Genomic DNA, 17,210 nt, shown 5'->3' with positions numbered 1-17,210 from the left:
GAGATCCACGCACAAAAATCTTGGAATTGAAGCCAATTGAAATGCAGCGTCCTGTACTATCGAGAGAGAGAAAAAATCACTAATTAGTGCTCTCCTACTGCTGACCGTTAGCCTTTGACCTTGAATTTTGACTGTCTGGTTGGCAGGAACGCTGACAAAGGAAACAAGGTTTGGAAATCAGAACATAAAACTGGAATTCAGACATTCTCCAAACACAGGGGTTTACTACACAAAGGGGAGTCCATTCATTATATTTGTACTGCCCAGAGCTGGAGTAAACCAAAAGGAATACTGCTGCTCAATGCTCTACATATCCCTGTGTCCCTCTGGTTCTAATATTTATCCAATTGTCCCTGAAAAGATGTAATGGTCTTTGCCTCAACCACCCCCTGGATCAAATATCCCACTCTCCAACAACTGTTCTCTGTGTAAAGAAATTTCTCTCAATCTCTCTCCTCATTCTCAGTGGCAATTTTAAATTACAGACCCCTCAACACTGACTCTTATCCAGAGGAAATAATCTTTCCTAATTGCCTCAAATTCATTTGTAATTTTAAAATCTTTGTATCATTTATTAGCCCTCTCTGCTTGTCACAATCAAGTCTTTCTTCACAAGAAGCTTAACTAGTTTCCCATTCCTGGTCTCAATCGGTTAAAATCTCTCCTATTCACTCCCATTACCTCAGCTCCAGGACATCTCTGCAGGAGTCCCTCAGGGTAGTGTCCTAGGCCCAACCATCTTTAGCTGCTTCATCAATGAGCTTCCCTCCGTCATAAGGCTAGAAGTAGGGATGTTCGTCGATGATTGCACGATGTTCAGCGCCATTCGTGCCTCTTCAGATACTGAAGCAGTCCATGTTCAAATGCAACAAGGTCTGGACAATATCCAGGCTTGGGCTGACAAGTGGCAAGTAACATTCGTGCCACAGAAATGCCAAGCAATGACCATCACCAATAAGAGACCCTCTACTGCCCCTTGACAGTCGATGGTATTACCATCACTGATTCCTCCACTGTCAACATCCTTGGGGTTACGATTGACCAGAAACGCAACTGGACCCAACCACATAAACACAGTGGCTACAAGAGCAGGTCAGAGGCTAGGAGTACTGTGACGAGTAACTCACCTCCTGACTCAGAATAACAGAATCCTACAGTGCAGAAGAGACCCTTCGGCCCATCAAGTCTGCATCGATGCATGAAAGGCCCTGACCTGCCTACCTAATCCCACTTGCCAGCACTTGGCCCATTGCCTTGAATGTTATGGCATGCCAAGTATTCATCCAGTTACTTTTTAAAGGATGTGAGGCTTCCCGCCTCTACCACCCTCCCGCCTCTACCACCCTCCCAGGCCATGCATTCCAGACTATCACCACCCTCTGAGTAAAAAAGGTTTTCCTCAAATACCCTCCAAACCTCCTCCTACCCCTCAATTTTAGCTTGTGTCCCCTCGTAACTGACCCTTCAACGAAGGGGAACAGCTGCTCCCTGTCCATGCCCTCATAATCTTGAACACCTCAATCAGGTCACCCCTCAGTCTTCTCTGCTCCAATGAAAACAACTCAAACCTCCCTTCATAACTTAAATGTTCCATCCCAGGCAGCATCCTGGTGAATCTCCTCTGCACCCCCTTCAGTGCATTCACGTCCTTCCTATAATGTGGCGACCAGAACTGCACACAGTGCTCCAGCTGTGGCCTCACCAAAGTTCTATACAACTCCATCATGACCTCTCTGCTTTTGTAATTTATACCTCGATTGATAAAGGCAAGTGTGCCATATGCCTTTGTAACCACTCTATTAACCTGCCTTTCCGTCTTCAGAGATCTATGGACAAACATGCCAAGGTCCCTTTGTTCTTCGGAACTTCCTAGTGTCAGACCTTTCATAGTATACTTATCAAATTACTCTTTCCAAAGTGCATCACCTCACACTTTTCAGAGTTAAATTCCATCTGCCACTTATCCGCCCATTTGACCACCTCGTCTATATCTTCCTGTAACCCAAGGCACTCAACCTCACTGACTCCCCAAAGCCTACCCATTGTCTACAAGGCACAAGTCAGGAGTGTGATGGAAAACTCCCCACTTGCCTGGATGGGTGCAGCTCCAACAACACTCAAGAAGCTTGACACCATTTAGGACAAAGCAGCCCATCCACAAACTGGCACCCCATCCACAAACATTCACTCCCTCCACCACCACTGATGCTCAGTAGCAGCAGTGTGTACCGTCGACAAGATGCATTGCAGCAATTCACCAAAGATCCTTAGACAGCATCTTCCAAACCCACAACCACTTCCATCTAGAAGGACAAGGGCAGCAGATACATGGGAACACCGCCACCTTCAAGTTCCTCTCCAAGCCACTCATCATCCTGACTTGGAAATATATCGCCATTCCTTCGCAATTGCTGGGTCAAAATCCTGGAATTCCTTCCCTAACGGCATTGTGGGTCAACCCACACCACGTGGACTGCAGTGATTCAAGAAGGCAGCTCACCAACTTCTCAAGGGCAACTAGGGATGGGCAATAAATGCTGACCCAGCCAGCGATGCCCAGCTGATCCCAATGGATCAGCACCAATTTCTATTGATACCCATTGTAAAGGATCCCATCAAACTCAAGCCTTTCCCATTTACTCCAGTTGTATGGAATCATTTCCCGTTGAATATTCTGAGAGGGCTTGGCAGGGTAGATGTTGGAAGGATGTTTCCCCTGTCTGGAGACTGTAGATGTAGAGGGCATAGCCTCAGGATAGGAGATCAGCCATCTCAAACTGGGATGAGGAAACATTCCTTCACTCGGAGGGTTGTGAAACGTTAGAATTCTCAACCCAAAAGGACTGTGGATGTTCAGTTGTTGAGGACATTAAAGATTGAGGTCGATAGATTTTTGGACATGGGGGAAATCAAGGAATATTGGGATTCTTCTGAGGCAGTCCCTTGGGATTGAGGATGACATGTTTCCATTGCAGTTCGATGAATTCTCTGATGGTTGAAGAGTTAATGTGTGATATACAGACTGCCGCAGGCGGGGCAGTTGGTGTTTGCTGGGTAGATGAGGCATTTGGAGGCTTCTGCACTTTCTCCAACACCCTGACTTTGTCCCTATACGCTCCTGACGAAGTTTCTCAATGTGTTTGGTGCTTTCCCAAACAAGGCTTCATCATTTTGGTTAATCACAAACCAGGGAATCCTGGGAATCAACAGGGAGGGCATCTCAAAAGCATTTTCTGCTCGGATTGAGTTCCGAGTAGAACAGATTTTTCGGGACAAAAACAGAAAACCCTACAAAATCTCAGAAGGTCTGGTAGCATCTGTGGAGAGAAAATAGAACTAATGTTTCGAGTCTGGATGAGCTTTGGTCAAGATTTTGTTTTGGATTCCAGCATCCGCAGTAATTTGCTTTTATCTCAGTTGGTTTGGGAGTCTGGTATCAGGCATGTGAATGAGATGCCCCATCCAGTGGAGTTAGTTTTGAGTGATTAGTGCCTCGATGCTGGACTAGTTGACTTTGGAAAGGACACTGCAATTGGACAGTCTATCTTGGGTTTGGAGGGTTTTGCGAAGGTGATGGTACTTTTCCAGTGCTTTGGGGTGCCTGTTATGCCTGGCTGTCCACGTCTCTGAAGTGCAGGGATCACTGTTGCCCAGTAAACCATGGCTTGTGTTTCGTTTGAGATCCTGGTCTTCGATATTCTCTTCCTCATTTGGCTGAAGACTAAACATTGGAGACGATGATGAATTTCTGCGGTTAGCACTGCTGCGTGGATTTCCTCCGGCTGCTCCAGTTGTCTTCCACACTCCAAAGATTAGGTTGATTGGTGATGCTAAATTGCCCCTTAGTGTCTTGGGGGGGATTCGCAGGATAAATACTTGAGGTTATGGGAATAGCGCTTATTATCAGTGGGATTGTTATCAGTGCAGGCTCGATGGGCTAAATGGCCTCCTTCTGTACTGTAAGAATTCTATGACATCTGCCTTCATCGAGAAGAGGCTCCCAAGATACAGAAATTAGTCCACACCATCTTAATTCTTGGTGGGGGGAGCAGTTGTGCTGTGATCATGACTGTGTTCAAAAAGGGAGACGAATTCAATTGCGGTAACTACAAAGGAATTTCCCTGCTATCTGCCACAGAGAAAATCAATACAAGGATACTTTTCAATTGTCTTCTCTCTGTGGCTGGGAAGCTCCTTCCAGAGTCACAATATAGTTTTCGACCATCAAGAGACACGACAGACATGATCTTCACTGCGTGGCAAATTCAGGAACACTGTGATGCACAGTACCAACTGCCGTACCTGGCCTTTTTCGACCTCATGAAAGCCTTCGATTCTGTCGACCACAAAGGCTCCTCAAATTTTGACTGCCTTTAGAAATCTTTCATTGTCCTGCGCCTACTCGAAAATGACTTGCAAGCTGGTGATCCTCATTGACGAAAACACCACACAACCCGTCTTAGTGAAGACTGGGATCAAACAAGTCTGCATCGTCACATCGACCACCTTCTCCACTTTCCTCACTGCAACATTACACCTCACCTCCAGCAAACCACCCACAGGCATGAAGATAACTTACAGAATAGAGGAGAAACTGTTCAACCTGCGCCATCTTCGGTTTTGGGGCGAACGCGGCCGGAGAATCCCGCCCATAGTCTCGGGGAGAGATGTAGTATAAAGGGTTGACGTTAATGTATGTAAATATATAGTCTGCATCATCAGTGATGTAAGGTCACATAACAATCGAGCACGGACAGAGAGTGTTCTATGTAGAGCCTGGTGCTGAGTTTGTATGTACACCGTGTAAGGGGGGAATGGTGGCATAGTGGTATTGTCATGGAACTGGTAATCTAGAAAGCCAGAGTAATGCTCTGGGGGCCTGGGTGGAGCTCCCACCACGGCAGATGGTGAAATTTGAATTCAATTCAATATCTGGAATTAAAAGTCAAATGATAACCATAATGAAACCCTTGTTGATAGGAAATCTGCCATCCTCACCTGGTCTGGCCTATATGTGACTCCAGATCCACAACGATGCCCTCTGAAATGGCCTGGCAAGCCATGCCGGTGCAGTTAGGGATCGGCAATAAATGCTGGTCCAGCCAGCGATGACCACATTCCATGAGTGAATTTTTAAAAAGGGTGGAGTTTACCAACAGCATTGTCTGTAAGTCCAGATCCACGACTACCATATCGAAGATCCAAGAATTATGCAATAGAAACACAGATTTCCTACAGTGCAGAAGGAGGCCATTTGGCCCATCGAGCCTGCACTGACAACAATCCCACCCAGGCCCTATCTCTATAACCCCACGTATTTACCCTGCCAATCCCCCCCCTGACTCTAAGGGGCAATTTAACATGGCCAATCAACCTAACCTGCACATCACTGGAGGAAACCAGAGCACCCGGAGGAAACCCATACAGACACTGGGAGAATGTGCAGACCCCGCACGGACAGTGACCCGAGGCCGGAATCGAACCCGGGTCCTTGGCGCTGTGAGGCAGCAGCGCTAACCAGTGTGCCACCAAGACTGATAATAACAGAGCCATCTCATCAGGAGAAGTCCCTGCTCTATAAATAGTGTTATGATCTCCCTAAATGATGGAAACAGGCAAGCTGACAATGTTATTTTAGGGCACCTGGGGCCCTAAAGGGCACCTTTGTCAGTGTAGAACTTTGGTTAACGCTGCAGTGTTGGTGTAAAAGATAATTTCACTGCACAATTTAACAGTAGCAAGTCCACACTGAGCTTCCTCATCTTTTCTCCTTTTCTGCATCTGTGGGCCTCAGCCCTTTTCCTTTCTCGATTTTAAAAGCAATCAGTTGTCACCTAGAGGCGACAGTACACTGGAGGCCTACAGACACTTCAGGTCCAATGTGTGTGTGTGTGGTTGCCTTGTTTTTTTCATGCTGACTTGTTGAATAAATTATGGGCTAACCAGAGGCCAGCTCTCTGATAGCTGCGTTTGTGGTTTCTCAGAGTTCTGCTTATGTTGGGCCAAATAAGTTTTAATTTCACACAAGATCTAAAATTAATGTGACTGCTCTTTGAGAAAAATAATAGCAAAACATCTTGTTTTGAAAAGATCAGAGTTGTGTGAAGATGCAATGCTTCATGACTCCCAATTGGGAGGTGCCATGTACTGTACCACTTCATAACTGAAAGAATCACATAATCTTAAGTTTAAGTTTATTTATTAGTGTCACAAGTAGACTTACGTTAACACTGCAATGAAATTACTGTGAAAATCCCCGAGTCATCACACTCTGGCAACTGTTCGGGTACACGGAGGGAGAATTTAGCACAGCCAGTGTACCTAACCAGTAAATCTTTCTGACTGTGAGAGGAAACAGGAGCACCCCGGAGGAAGCCCATGCAGGCACGGGGAGAACGTGCAGACAGTGATTCAAGCCGGGGATTGAACCCAGCTTGAATCAGGCCCCCAGAGCATTACTCTGGCTTTCTAGATTACCAGTTCCATGACAATACCACTATGCCACCATTCCCCCCTTACACGGTGTACATACAAACTCAGCACCAGGCTCTACATAGAACACTCTCTGTCCGTGCTCGATTGTTATGTGACCTTACATCACTGATGATGCAGACTATATATTTACATACATTAACGTCAACCCTTTATACTACATCTCTCCCCGAGTCTAATCTGCAGGAATGTCTTGAGACAATGAACAACCTAATAATGCAAGGGAATTGAAATTTTCAGCTCCAAAGTGAGGGACACTAAATTAGAGGAGACAAGTTCCTGAGAAAATCAGTAGAGCAAAGACCCAATTTATGGACTTTCAGTTTGAACTTAGAGAAGCGGATCAGAGTGATGGTGTAAGGAAGTGATGTAACACTTCGAGAAAGTGACTAGCTTCAAGTACCTGGGGTCAGTTGTGGCAGTGTTATGGACATAAAAATTAAGCAATGGATTCCCTCTGGGAGGAATGATTGGAAGAATTGCAGTGGAGTGTAATGTGATAGAAAAGTATTGATGAAACTGAAAGGAAGAATCTACAAGACCAGCTTTGTGGTGTAGTACGGAAACTATGGGAACAGCAACCGGTTACTAATGAGATGAGGATGCTGAGTTGGATGTATGGAATGATGTGAAAGGACAAGATCAGGAACCAGCATATCAAGGGGTCAGTGAAGATTGTGGAAGCATCAAAGAAAGTAGCTGAAGAAATTGAAATGGTCTGCGTTGTGGAGAGAGAGAGAGATAATGGAAATGGAAGTGGCAGGAAGAAAGAGAAGAGAAACTTCCATGACATTGCTGGAAAGATACAATGGCGAAAGACCTAAACACAGTGGGATTGGAAGATGAATGACAAGAGGAGATGGAAAAGGATGATCGATTAGTATTGTGGCATTCAACCTCAAATAAAATGGGAGAAACTGAAAGAAGAAGGAGAAAAGGAGTTACTGAGGGGAATAAGGAGGTGGGTGGGTGACTTGGAGTGAGATGAGTTACTGAGAGTGCGGTGAGTTACTGAGAGGGAGGTGAATTGCTGAGAATGTGAGAAGAGAGAATTACTGGGTCATATCATATGTCCCTGGCTGTGTCATTGTCTTTGGAGTCACTGGTCTGATGTCTGGACTGATTTTGACCATTTAAATTGGATATCTAAAAGGCGTGGCGTGGCTCAGCAAGACGAGAATGCATAGGACATGGAACACCTTACTCGGTGGATAACATGAAGTAAATTACATAAGACGGAGAGAATTATACAGTGGAGCCCGCCCACCAGTGATCAGTATTAGAACCACTCATCCTTTGCAACGTTTGCAGATGATTGAAAATGTGGAAATCTAGTAAAGAGTGAGGAAGATGGTGGCAGACTTCAGGAAGACATAGACTGGTGAAATGGAAGGAACCATGGTAGATGCAATTTAATGCAGAAATGCCTGGAGTGATGCATTTGTGTGGAAAAATTGAGGAAAGGCAACGGTAGCTGAATGGTTCGATAAGAACATAAGAAATAGAAGCAGAAGCAGGGCCATTTGGCCCCTCAAGCCTGCACTGCCATTCAATAAAGTCATGGTTGACCTTGACAGTGGGTGCAGGAACAGAGGGACCTAGGGGTTCACATACATAAATCTTTCGGGGGAAGGACAAGTTGCAAAAGCTGTTTGGAAGATATACATTTATATAAGATGCATGCTTCTATAAGTAAAGAGAATGGAGCCAAGACAATGGGTTAAATCTGGAACATTTGTGATTGATGAGACTCATCGCTCACTAGACAGTACCTTAGATATTGGAGCAACAAATCCATGTAACATTACCGAGATCACTGTGGCCTTAACAGGTATGAAATAGGGAAACTCAGGTAAAGAAGTAATATGTAAATATGCGTACCAGCTGTGACTGTCACTTATGGATGTGAAACTGAAGACTTCCCCTTTTATTTCTGATAACACAAAGACCTTTTTGTAATGGGTGAGTAACCTGCATTAACTTCTCTTTTCTCTCTTCCTGCTAGTAACTGGCCCACTCTCTGAGTTACAGATCGCTTACATCAGCAGAGAGACGCTACAGGTGAGAGGCATTGCTGAATAGTTTGATGATTCGTAGTGTGATAGATGCGGCAAAGGGACCGTGTTTGTGATTGGTTGCCCAGGACTGGTTATCTTAAGGAGACCTTCTTCACCATTTCTTCCACCTATGCCATGGACAGATTCTGATTTTCCAACTATCAGAAAGCCTTGGAAAGGACAAAGGAACCATTGTGCTTCACCGAAACCACTAATGTGCAACCCAACCCTATGGGTCCATTTAATCAACAACCTCTTGCTGATCTCAAAGGGAACCACGCTAGAATATTTGTTCTTCCTCCACACCTTTGGTTTCCACAATGATTTATTGTTCTCTGACGGCGAACCCAGCCTCTCCGTCCGTAACAGCACAGGAACAATTGTTCCCACTGTACATTAGTGTAACGGTTACATGACTGATTCAAATTCCGCCATGGAAATTTGGTTATTTATCTCAGTGCTGTTTGTGGGAGCTTGCTATTCATCTTTTGACTGCTGTGTTCCTATGTTACAGTAAGAGTTTTAACAACACCAGGTTAAAGTCCAACAGGTTTATTTGGTAGCAAATGCCATTAGCTTTCCTTCGGGTAAGCATTCTCCAAGGCGGCCTTCACGACACACAACAGCGCAGAGTCGCTGAGCAGAAACTGATAGCCAAGTTCCGCACACATGAGGACGGCCTCAACCGGGATCTTGGGTTTGTGTCACACTATCAGTAGCCCCCACAGCTCGCCTCCTGGACTTGCAGAATCTCACTGGCTGTCCTGTCTGGAGACAATACACATCTCTTTAACCTGTGCTTAATGCTCCCTCCACTCACATTGTCTGTATCTTTAAGACCTGGTTGGCTGTAGAGATTCGCATTCTAATCAGTATTCTGTAACTTGATTTTGTGTCTCTGTGTGCCCTGTTTGAGAGCAGATATCCACTCCATCTGACGAAGGAGCAGCGCTCCGAAAGCTAATGGTATTTGCTACCAAATAAACCTGTTGGACTTTAACCTGGTGTTGTTAAAACTCTTACTGTGTTTACCCCAGTCCAACGCCGGCATCTCCACATCAATCCTATGTTACAACAGTGATCGCATTTCAAAAGTAAATTAACCACATGCAAAGTGCTTTGGACATCCTGAGGTTGTGGGTATCTGATATTGACCAGGTAATCTGTTGATTTGAGGGATAACTGTTGTTCAAGACCCTGGGGGAGAACCCACCTGCTGTTCCTTGAAATGGTGTCATGGGATCTTTAATGTTCCCCTGAAAGAACAGACAGAGCCTCAGTTTAACATCCCATCCAAAAGCCAGAACCTCCAACAACACAGCACTCCCTCAGTACAGCACTGAAGTGTGGGACTTGTACCCACAATCTAGAGGCACTGGGCAATAGACAATATAAATGGCTCTGACAAACTGACAACATCCAAAGGCGACTGGCAGATGAACCTGTGCCCTAACAAGAGCCCAGTTACAGCAGCAACCGTAACTCTGGCACAGACGCAATGGACTGAATTTTTCTTTTACTATTCATTCGCGGGACGTGGGCGTCACTGGCTGGGCCAGCATTTATTGCCCATCCCTAGTTGCCCGAGAGCAGTTGAGAGTCAACCACATTTCTGTGGCTCTGGAGTCACATGTAGGCCAGACTGGGTAAGGATGGCAGATTTCCTTCCCTAAAGGATATTATTGAACCAAATGGGTTTTTCTGATAATCGACAATGATTTCATGATCATCAGTACGTTCTTAGTTCCAGATATTTTTTATAGAATTCAAATTCCACCATCTGGCAGGGCGGCAAGGTGGCGCAGTGGTTAGCACTGCTGCCTCACTGAGCTAGGGACCCAGGTTCGATTACAGCTTCAGGTTACTGTCTGTGTGGAGTTTGCATGTTCCCCCCATGTCTGTCCCCATCCTCCGGGTGCTCTGGTTTCCTCCCACAGTCCAAAGATGCGTGGGTTAGGTTGATTGGCCATACAAAATTGCCCCTTAGTGTCAGGGGGACTAGCAGGGTCAATACGTGGGGTTACAGGAGTAGGGCCTGGGTGGGATTGTTGTTGGTGCAGGTTTGATGGGCCGAATGACCTCCTTCTGCACTGTATGTATGGAATTCGATCCTGGGGCCCAGAACATTACCTGGGTTTCTGGATTGATAGTCTAGCGATAATACCACTAGGCCATCACCTCCACATATGGCCTCCTTCTGTGTTGTAACCTCCATGAATCAATGCCTGAGGAGGGATAGTAAGAGAACTGGGCAAAAGCTTAGAATTAAACTCTAATTTACGTTATTTTTTACTTTGTTTCTCTTTAGGGTTTGGAATATCTGCACAACCAGGGGAAGATACATCGAGATATCAAGGTAGGTTATCCCAGCATCAGTTTTTATTGATTTATAATATAAACTTTTTTATATTGATAAGATGATGACAAAATTGACAGAAATTTCAAAAACAATTTGCTCTGCTGAGTCACCTAGTGACCAAAGTCTGTGACTACACTGTGACAGTTGACATAGCAAAATTGAATAGGAGATAGAGATACTGTAGCAAGTTACATTGGTAGCTGTTGATAGAAAAGATGAAATATGGTAAAAGTAAGTAATATCTGTGACAAGACATGTGTGGCCTTGCACAAGATTTTCAATTGCACATTAGCTAATATCCTATAGTACTTGACCGAGCTTTTAAAGTGGATAAAACACTGAGAAAGGCATTTCAAATGAAAAGACATAGATAATATTAACTCTAAAATTGAGCTGGGCCATTCAGGAATAATGACAGGAACCTAGAGGTGCAGGCAATTAAAGGTTCACTAAATTGCCTCCTGGGATGGAGGGACTGTCATCTGAGGAAAGATTAAATTAAGATTGGACCTTTATTCTCTGGAGTTTGGAAGAATGAGAAGTGATCTCATTCAAACATACAAAACAGGGTGGATGCAGGGAGGAGGTTTCCCGTGGCTGGTGGCATGTCTAGAACATGGCGACACAGTCTCAGGATAAGGGGCAGGACATTTAGGAATGAGATGAGGAGGAAGTTCTTCACTCAGAGGATGGTGAATCTTTAGAATTCCCTGTCCGAGAGAGCTGTGGAGGCTCAGTCATTCAAGGCTGGGATTGATAGATTTATACATCTTAAAAACAGGGATAGGGGGGAAAATGATGTTGAAGAGAAGATAGGCCATGATCTCATTGAATGGCGGACTGGACTCAAAGGGCTGAATAGCCTACTCCTGCTCCTATCTTTTATTATTGCAAATTCATGTCTTATTAATTACATTATTAAGGTTTAAATAGCAATGACATTGTTATCCAGGTGATGTACAGGCTGGCCCTTTAATTTGTTAATTTGTCCCCGAGTTAATTTGCTTTAATTTGTTCCTTTGTTTGATTTGATTATGCTCAAAATAATATAAATGGGGGATAGTTGGAACACTGAGAGGTTGTAGTAGTGTTGACTGTGACAATCTCATAAACTCTCAATAAAAGCAAATTATTGCGGATGCTGGAATCTAAAACCAAAAGCGAAAATGCTGGAAAATCTAAGCAGATCTGGCAGCATCTGTAAGAAGAGGAAAGAGCTGACGTTTTGAGTTCAGATGAGCCTTTGTCAAAGTTCATAACCAGTTAACAAAGCTGCTATGACTTAGTTTTAACTTCACCAGCATGGTCTCAATTAATATTATGTTCTTATATTTATTTATTAAATTACTAAATTGCCTCATATATGTATGTGTGTCTGAGTACATGCTCACATGTGTATGCCTGAGTGTGCACCCATGTCAACAATGAGTCTATGTTGACACATGGGCATGTGGACACATGAACATACCTGTACCATAAATTGATAATGTGCATGGAGAATGACTTGCCTTTTGATTAACTTTAGCCTGTTCTGTTTTCTCTCTGCAGGGAGCAAATATTCTTATCAATGACAACGGGGATGTAAAATTAGGTGAGTCACACAGGCAGACATGTATGTTGTTATATCCTACCTTTCACCATCGCTCCCACTGAAGGGACAGCATGATTCAGATATGACAACGCTTCCTCTACACTGTCCCAACGAACATTTCTTGGATATCTACAGTACTGGTTAGATACAGAGTAAAGTTCCCTGGCACAGTGGTTAGACTGTTGCTCACAGCGCCAGGGACCCAGGATCAATTCCAGCCTTGGGTGACTGTCTGTGTGGAGTTTGCACGTTCTCCCTGTGTCTACGTGGGTTTCCTCCAGGTGCTCAGGTTTTCTCTTGGACATTCCAAAGATGTGCAGGTTAGGTGGACTGGCCATGCTAAATTGCCCCTTAGTGTGCCCAGGGATATGTGGGTTAGGTGGATTAGCAAAGGTAAATGCGCGGGTTACAGGGATGGAGTGGGCTTGGATAAGTTGCTCTTTTGGAGAGTCGGTGCAAACTCGATGGACCGAATGGCCTCCTTCCGCACTGTAGGGATTCTATCGTTCTACTATCCCATCAAACAGTTCTGGGGCTTTCTGTATGCTGATCAGGGGGTGTTCACCCCAGGAAAATCAAGGCTTACAGTCACAAATCTAAACTAATCTTTGTCATGAGTTAATCATCAGGATTGACAGTGGTGGGACTTTGCATCAAATTCATAAAATCTACCCTTAAATCTGCGTTATTTTCATTGTCACTCCGAAAAGAAATATGACAGCAATTTTAAGAGTCAGACAAAGACACGGTCATTTATAAGGTCACCCTCACCACTGAGCTCATCATCATAATAGCTCAAGCCACGAAATGTGAGTGCAACAGGAAATAATTAGTCAGCTTTTTCAAATAAGCTGTTGGGTGCTTGGTCAACCAGCAGTTAAACTTTGTCTTTGACGGTGACAAGAACATGGGAGCAAGTTTCTGCAAAATCTACTGTTGGAGAAAGTACATAACACATACAACTATTCTACACCAGTGCTTACGCATCCACCCATTCACTTTCCATCCAACCCCACATTTTTATGCCTTCAACCCATCTTGTGGTAGAGAGTTCTACCTTCTCACCCCCTCCATGGGTAAAGAAGTTTCTTCTGAATTCCCTACTGGATTTACTAATCATTATCTTATATTTATGGCTGCCAGTATTGGTCTTCTGTGCAAGTGGGAAACATCTCCTCCACATCCTCCCTATCAAATCTTTTCAGATCTTGACAAGATCTCGATTAGTTCACCTCTCACCCTTCGTTTTTCCAGAGAGAAGTGCCCCAGCTTGTTCCATCTTTCCTGATGGGTATAATTTCTCAGTTCTGTTGTTGTTCTTGTAAATATTTCCTTCCAAGTCCCTCAATGTACTTTTTTCTAATGTGGAGATCGGAATTAAGAGCATCTAATCGATTGGTCTTGGCAGCTTTTAGTCCAGTTCTCTAACCGATGTCAGTGCTTCATAATGGCAGCTTCCAATCTCGGAGGGAAGTTCAATTTTCTTCTGAAACCGACAGGGTTGGCGCAGGGGCTACAGTGTATGCTGGCAAGCAATCTCGCTCTGGCAGACTATAGGGATTGACTGGGTCCGAAGACCATGTTGATACAGCAAAAAGGATTTTTTTGAAGTTGGGTGGCATTGAGGGAGCTTTCGTCAGAGGGCAACCATGTTGCATCTCAGAATCATCCAATCTGCACGTGACTCCTAACCTCTGACTCCTGGCAATCGAACCCTCAAAGCCTGAGCAACCCGTTGCTATTTGTTTTATACACAAGAATGACTTGCGTTTCTCTAGCCACCCAAGTGCTAGCTTTTTCAGCCAATACAGTACTTTATGAAGCATAGTCACTGCTGTAATATAAGAAACACAGAGGCCAAGCAGTGCACGGCAAGATCCCACAAACAGAAATTTGATAATCTACTTTAGGTATTGGTTGGGCGATAAATTATTCATAGATTCATACGGCACAGACAAGGCCGATTCAGCCCTTCCTGCTTTGTGCCAACTTTTCGAAAGAGCTTTCAACAATATATTGTCCTCTCCCTGGTTTTTTCCCCATTACTTTACAGATTGGTTCTCACATGTTCAATTGCCTTGTATCACATTTCCAGTAAAATCTGCTGCCATCACGTTTTCAGATGGTGCATTGCAAATCATAACAGCCCTCTGTGTGGGCGGGGGTGTGGGGGCAATCCTTAATCTGCCTTAAATCTGTAATATCTGTCAGAGGAAGCAGCTCACCTACTTTGCTGTATCAAAACCCCTCATCATTTCGAATACCTCCATGCATCTTTAACATTCTCTGCTCCTGCAACCTCTCCACATAGCTGAAGTTTCCCTTACTTGGTATCAGGTGGCACAGTGGTTAGCACTGCTGCTTCACAGGGTTCGATTCCCAGCTTGTGGAGTCTGCACGTTCTCCCCGTGTCTGCGTGGGTTTCCTCCGGGTACTCCGGTTCCCTCCCGCAGTCCAAAGATGTGCGGGTTAGGTGGATTGGCCATGCTAAATTGCCCCTTAGTGTCAGGGGGACTAGCTAGGGCAAATGCATGGGATTGTGGTGATACGTCCTGGGTGCAATTGTGGTCGGTGCTGGTTAGGGTGCATTGGCCATGCCAAATTCTCCCTCAGTGTACCCGAACAGGCACCGGAGTGTGGCGACTAGGGGATTTTCACAGTAACTTCATTGCAGTGTTAATTTAAGCCTATTTGTGACACTAATAAGTAAACTGTCTCTGAACGCTCTCCAAGGCCTCAACATCCTTCTTAAAGTGTGCCGCCAGAATATTGTTAAAACACACAGCAGGTTAAGATGACTGGATGGGCTGCACGATGGCACAGTGGTTAGCACTGCTGCCTCACAGTACCAGGGACCCATTTTCAATTCCGGCCTTGGGTGATTGTGTGGAGTTTGCACATTCTTCCCGTGTCTGTGTGGGTTTCCTCCAGGTGTTCTGGTTTCTTCCCACAGTTCAAAGATCTGCTGGTTAGGTGGATTGGCCATGCTAATTTGTCCCTTAGTGTTCAAAGATGTGTGGGTTAGGGGGATTAGCGGGTAAATACATGGTGCTAAAGGATAGGGCCTGGGTGGGATGCTCTGTTGGAGAGTCGGTGCAGGCTTGATGGGCCGAACGGCCTCCTTCAGCACTGCATGATTCTATGAGAAAAGATAGAAGCAAATTAGTTCCAATGATGGAAGGGACGACTCTACAGAGTTTTGAGCCTGTAGAATATATTTAACAGATTTAATGATTGAAGTAGAGATCATATCAACATGATAGGTGGTTGGTGGAAAGAAGAGGGTAAAGTGATATGGTAAGTGAGTGACCACATGGATGTAAGATATTGCTGGATGGAGGATGAAGACTATCAAAGACTGGATGGGTTGAATGGCCATCTCCATCTTCTATAACTCCATGTAACCTTATTGAGCTAGGCAGTACTAGGTAAAGGACTTATTACTCGAAGAACCGGTTGATAAGTCATCTCACTGGACGCGGCTCTACACATACAGTTCTTCCACTAATATCACCCACGTAGATTTTAGTGCTCGCATACTTTCCTCCCAGGTTGAGGATGCTTAATCCATGTCTGCAGTCTGACTACAATTGAATCTTGACCTTTGTAAAAGTCACCCACGCCCGTTTGTAATACAGGCCTGTTTTACTTTGTCTATCGTTGAATGAGTCAGATCCAAGGGGTTACCGGGGAACCCCCAGACGGGGAATCCCACAAGACACTCCCATCAACACCCCACAGCAGAGCGTCGCTGATGAAATTTCACCCCTACGCTGGAACATGTTACCAGAAGCTGTCGTCATTTGCGGCTCTCTTGCTCCCTTTAAGCTCTAAAGCATATCCAAACTGTGCACCGGGACCTTAGGTTATTCCCAAAATACCTAAAATACCACACACCCACTGTCAGCTTGGCTGAGTGGGTGTGCGCTCTCACCTCGGAGTCAGAATGTGATGGATTCAAGTCCCACTCCAGAGACTTTCAGGCGGGATTTTATGGCCTCGCTCAGGCGAGACCGGAAATTCCCACCCAAGGTCAACGGACATTTCCGTTGTCCGCCCCTCGCCCGCTGCAATTCAGTGGCGGGCGGGGCAGTAGAATTCCAGCGTTCGACTGGGATTTTCATTCACCAGTGAGTGTAGGAACAGGAGCTGCACCTAACCTGCACATCTTTGGACTGTGGGAGGAAACCGGAGCACCTGGAGGAAACCCACGCAGACACGGGAGAACATGCAAACTCCACACAGACAGTGGAATCGAACCTGGGTCCCTGGCGCTATCAGGCAGCAGTGCTAACCACTGTGCCACCGTGCCAACCACACTCACCTTTAATAGCCTGTTAAGCGCCTTGAGAAATTTGCTACTGGGCCAGGGAAAGCCAGGAAGCAGCTTTCAATTCACAAATGGCCAAATCCAAACAAGCTGCTGTTGGCTTCAATGCGGGAAGCGGTGAAGTAAATTATTTCCTATGATGGAAAGTTTTTGGCAGTGGGGAATTTTTTACCGGGTAGGTTTCAGTTGACTGTCTGGCGTGTGGTGCTTAGTGAGGCCATTGGCTCTCCAAGGTGCTGCCTCCCCTCTCTCTCTTGTGCAAGGCAGTGGCAGGTTCCTTCATGGCTGCCATCTGCTGTTGCACCTTCAGGTAGCTCCTGTTCCTTTGCAGAGCTCAGCACCACTAAACTCAGTGTGGAACCTGCCAGCCTAATGAGGGCA

At 45.2% G+C, this 17,210-nt stretch overlaps 1 protein-coding gene across 2 annotated transcripts in view; it reads left to right on the top strand.

Annotated features, from left to right (window-relative positions):
* The window catches only part of LOC144511379 (mitogen-activated protein kinase kinase kinase kinase 5-like), a 143,027-nt gene that overhangs the window by 62,592 nt on the left and 63,225 nt on the right, over positions 1-17,210 (top strand). For both annotated transcript variants that reach the window (XM_078241679.1, XM_078241680.1), the window contains exons 5-7: positions 8,498-8,553; positions 10,858-10,905; positions 12,457-12,499. In XM_078241679.1, coding sequence (XP_078097805.1) covers positions 8,498-8,553; positions 10,858-10,905; positions 12,457-12,499 — 147 coding nt within the window. The remainder of the gene's footprint in view (positions 1-8,497; positions 8,554-10,857; positions 10,906-12,456; positions 12,500-17,210) is intronic.

Source organism: Mustelus asterias, chromosome 24, assembly GCF_964213995.1.
Source record: "Mustelus asterias chromosome 24, sMusAst1.hap1.1, whole genome shotgun sequence".
NCBI lineage: Eukaryota > Metazoa > Chordata > Chondrichthyes > Carcharhiniformes > Triakidae > Mustelus > Mustelus asterias.
This window is presented reverse-complemented; position numbering and strand designations above follow the sequence as displayed.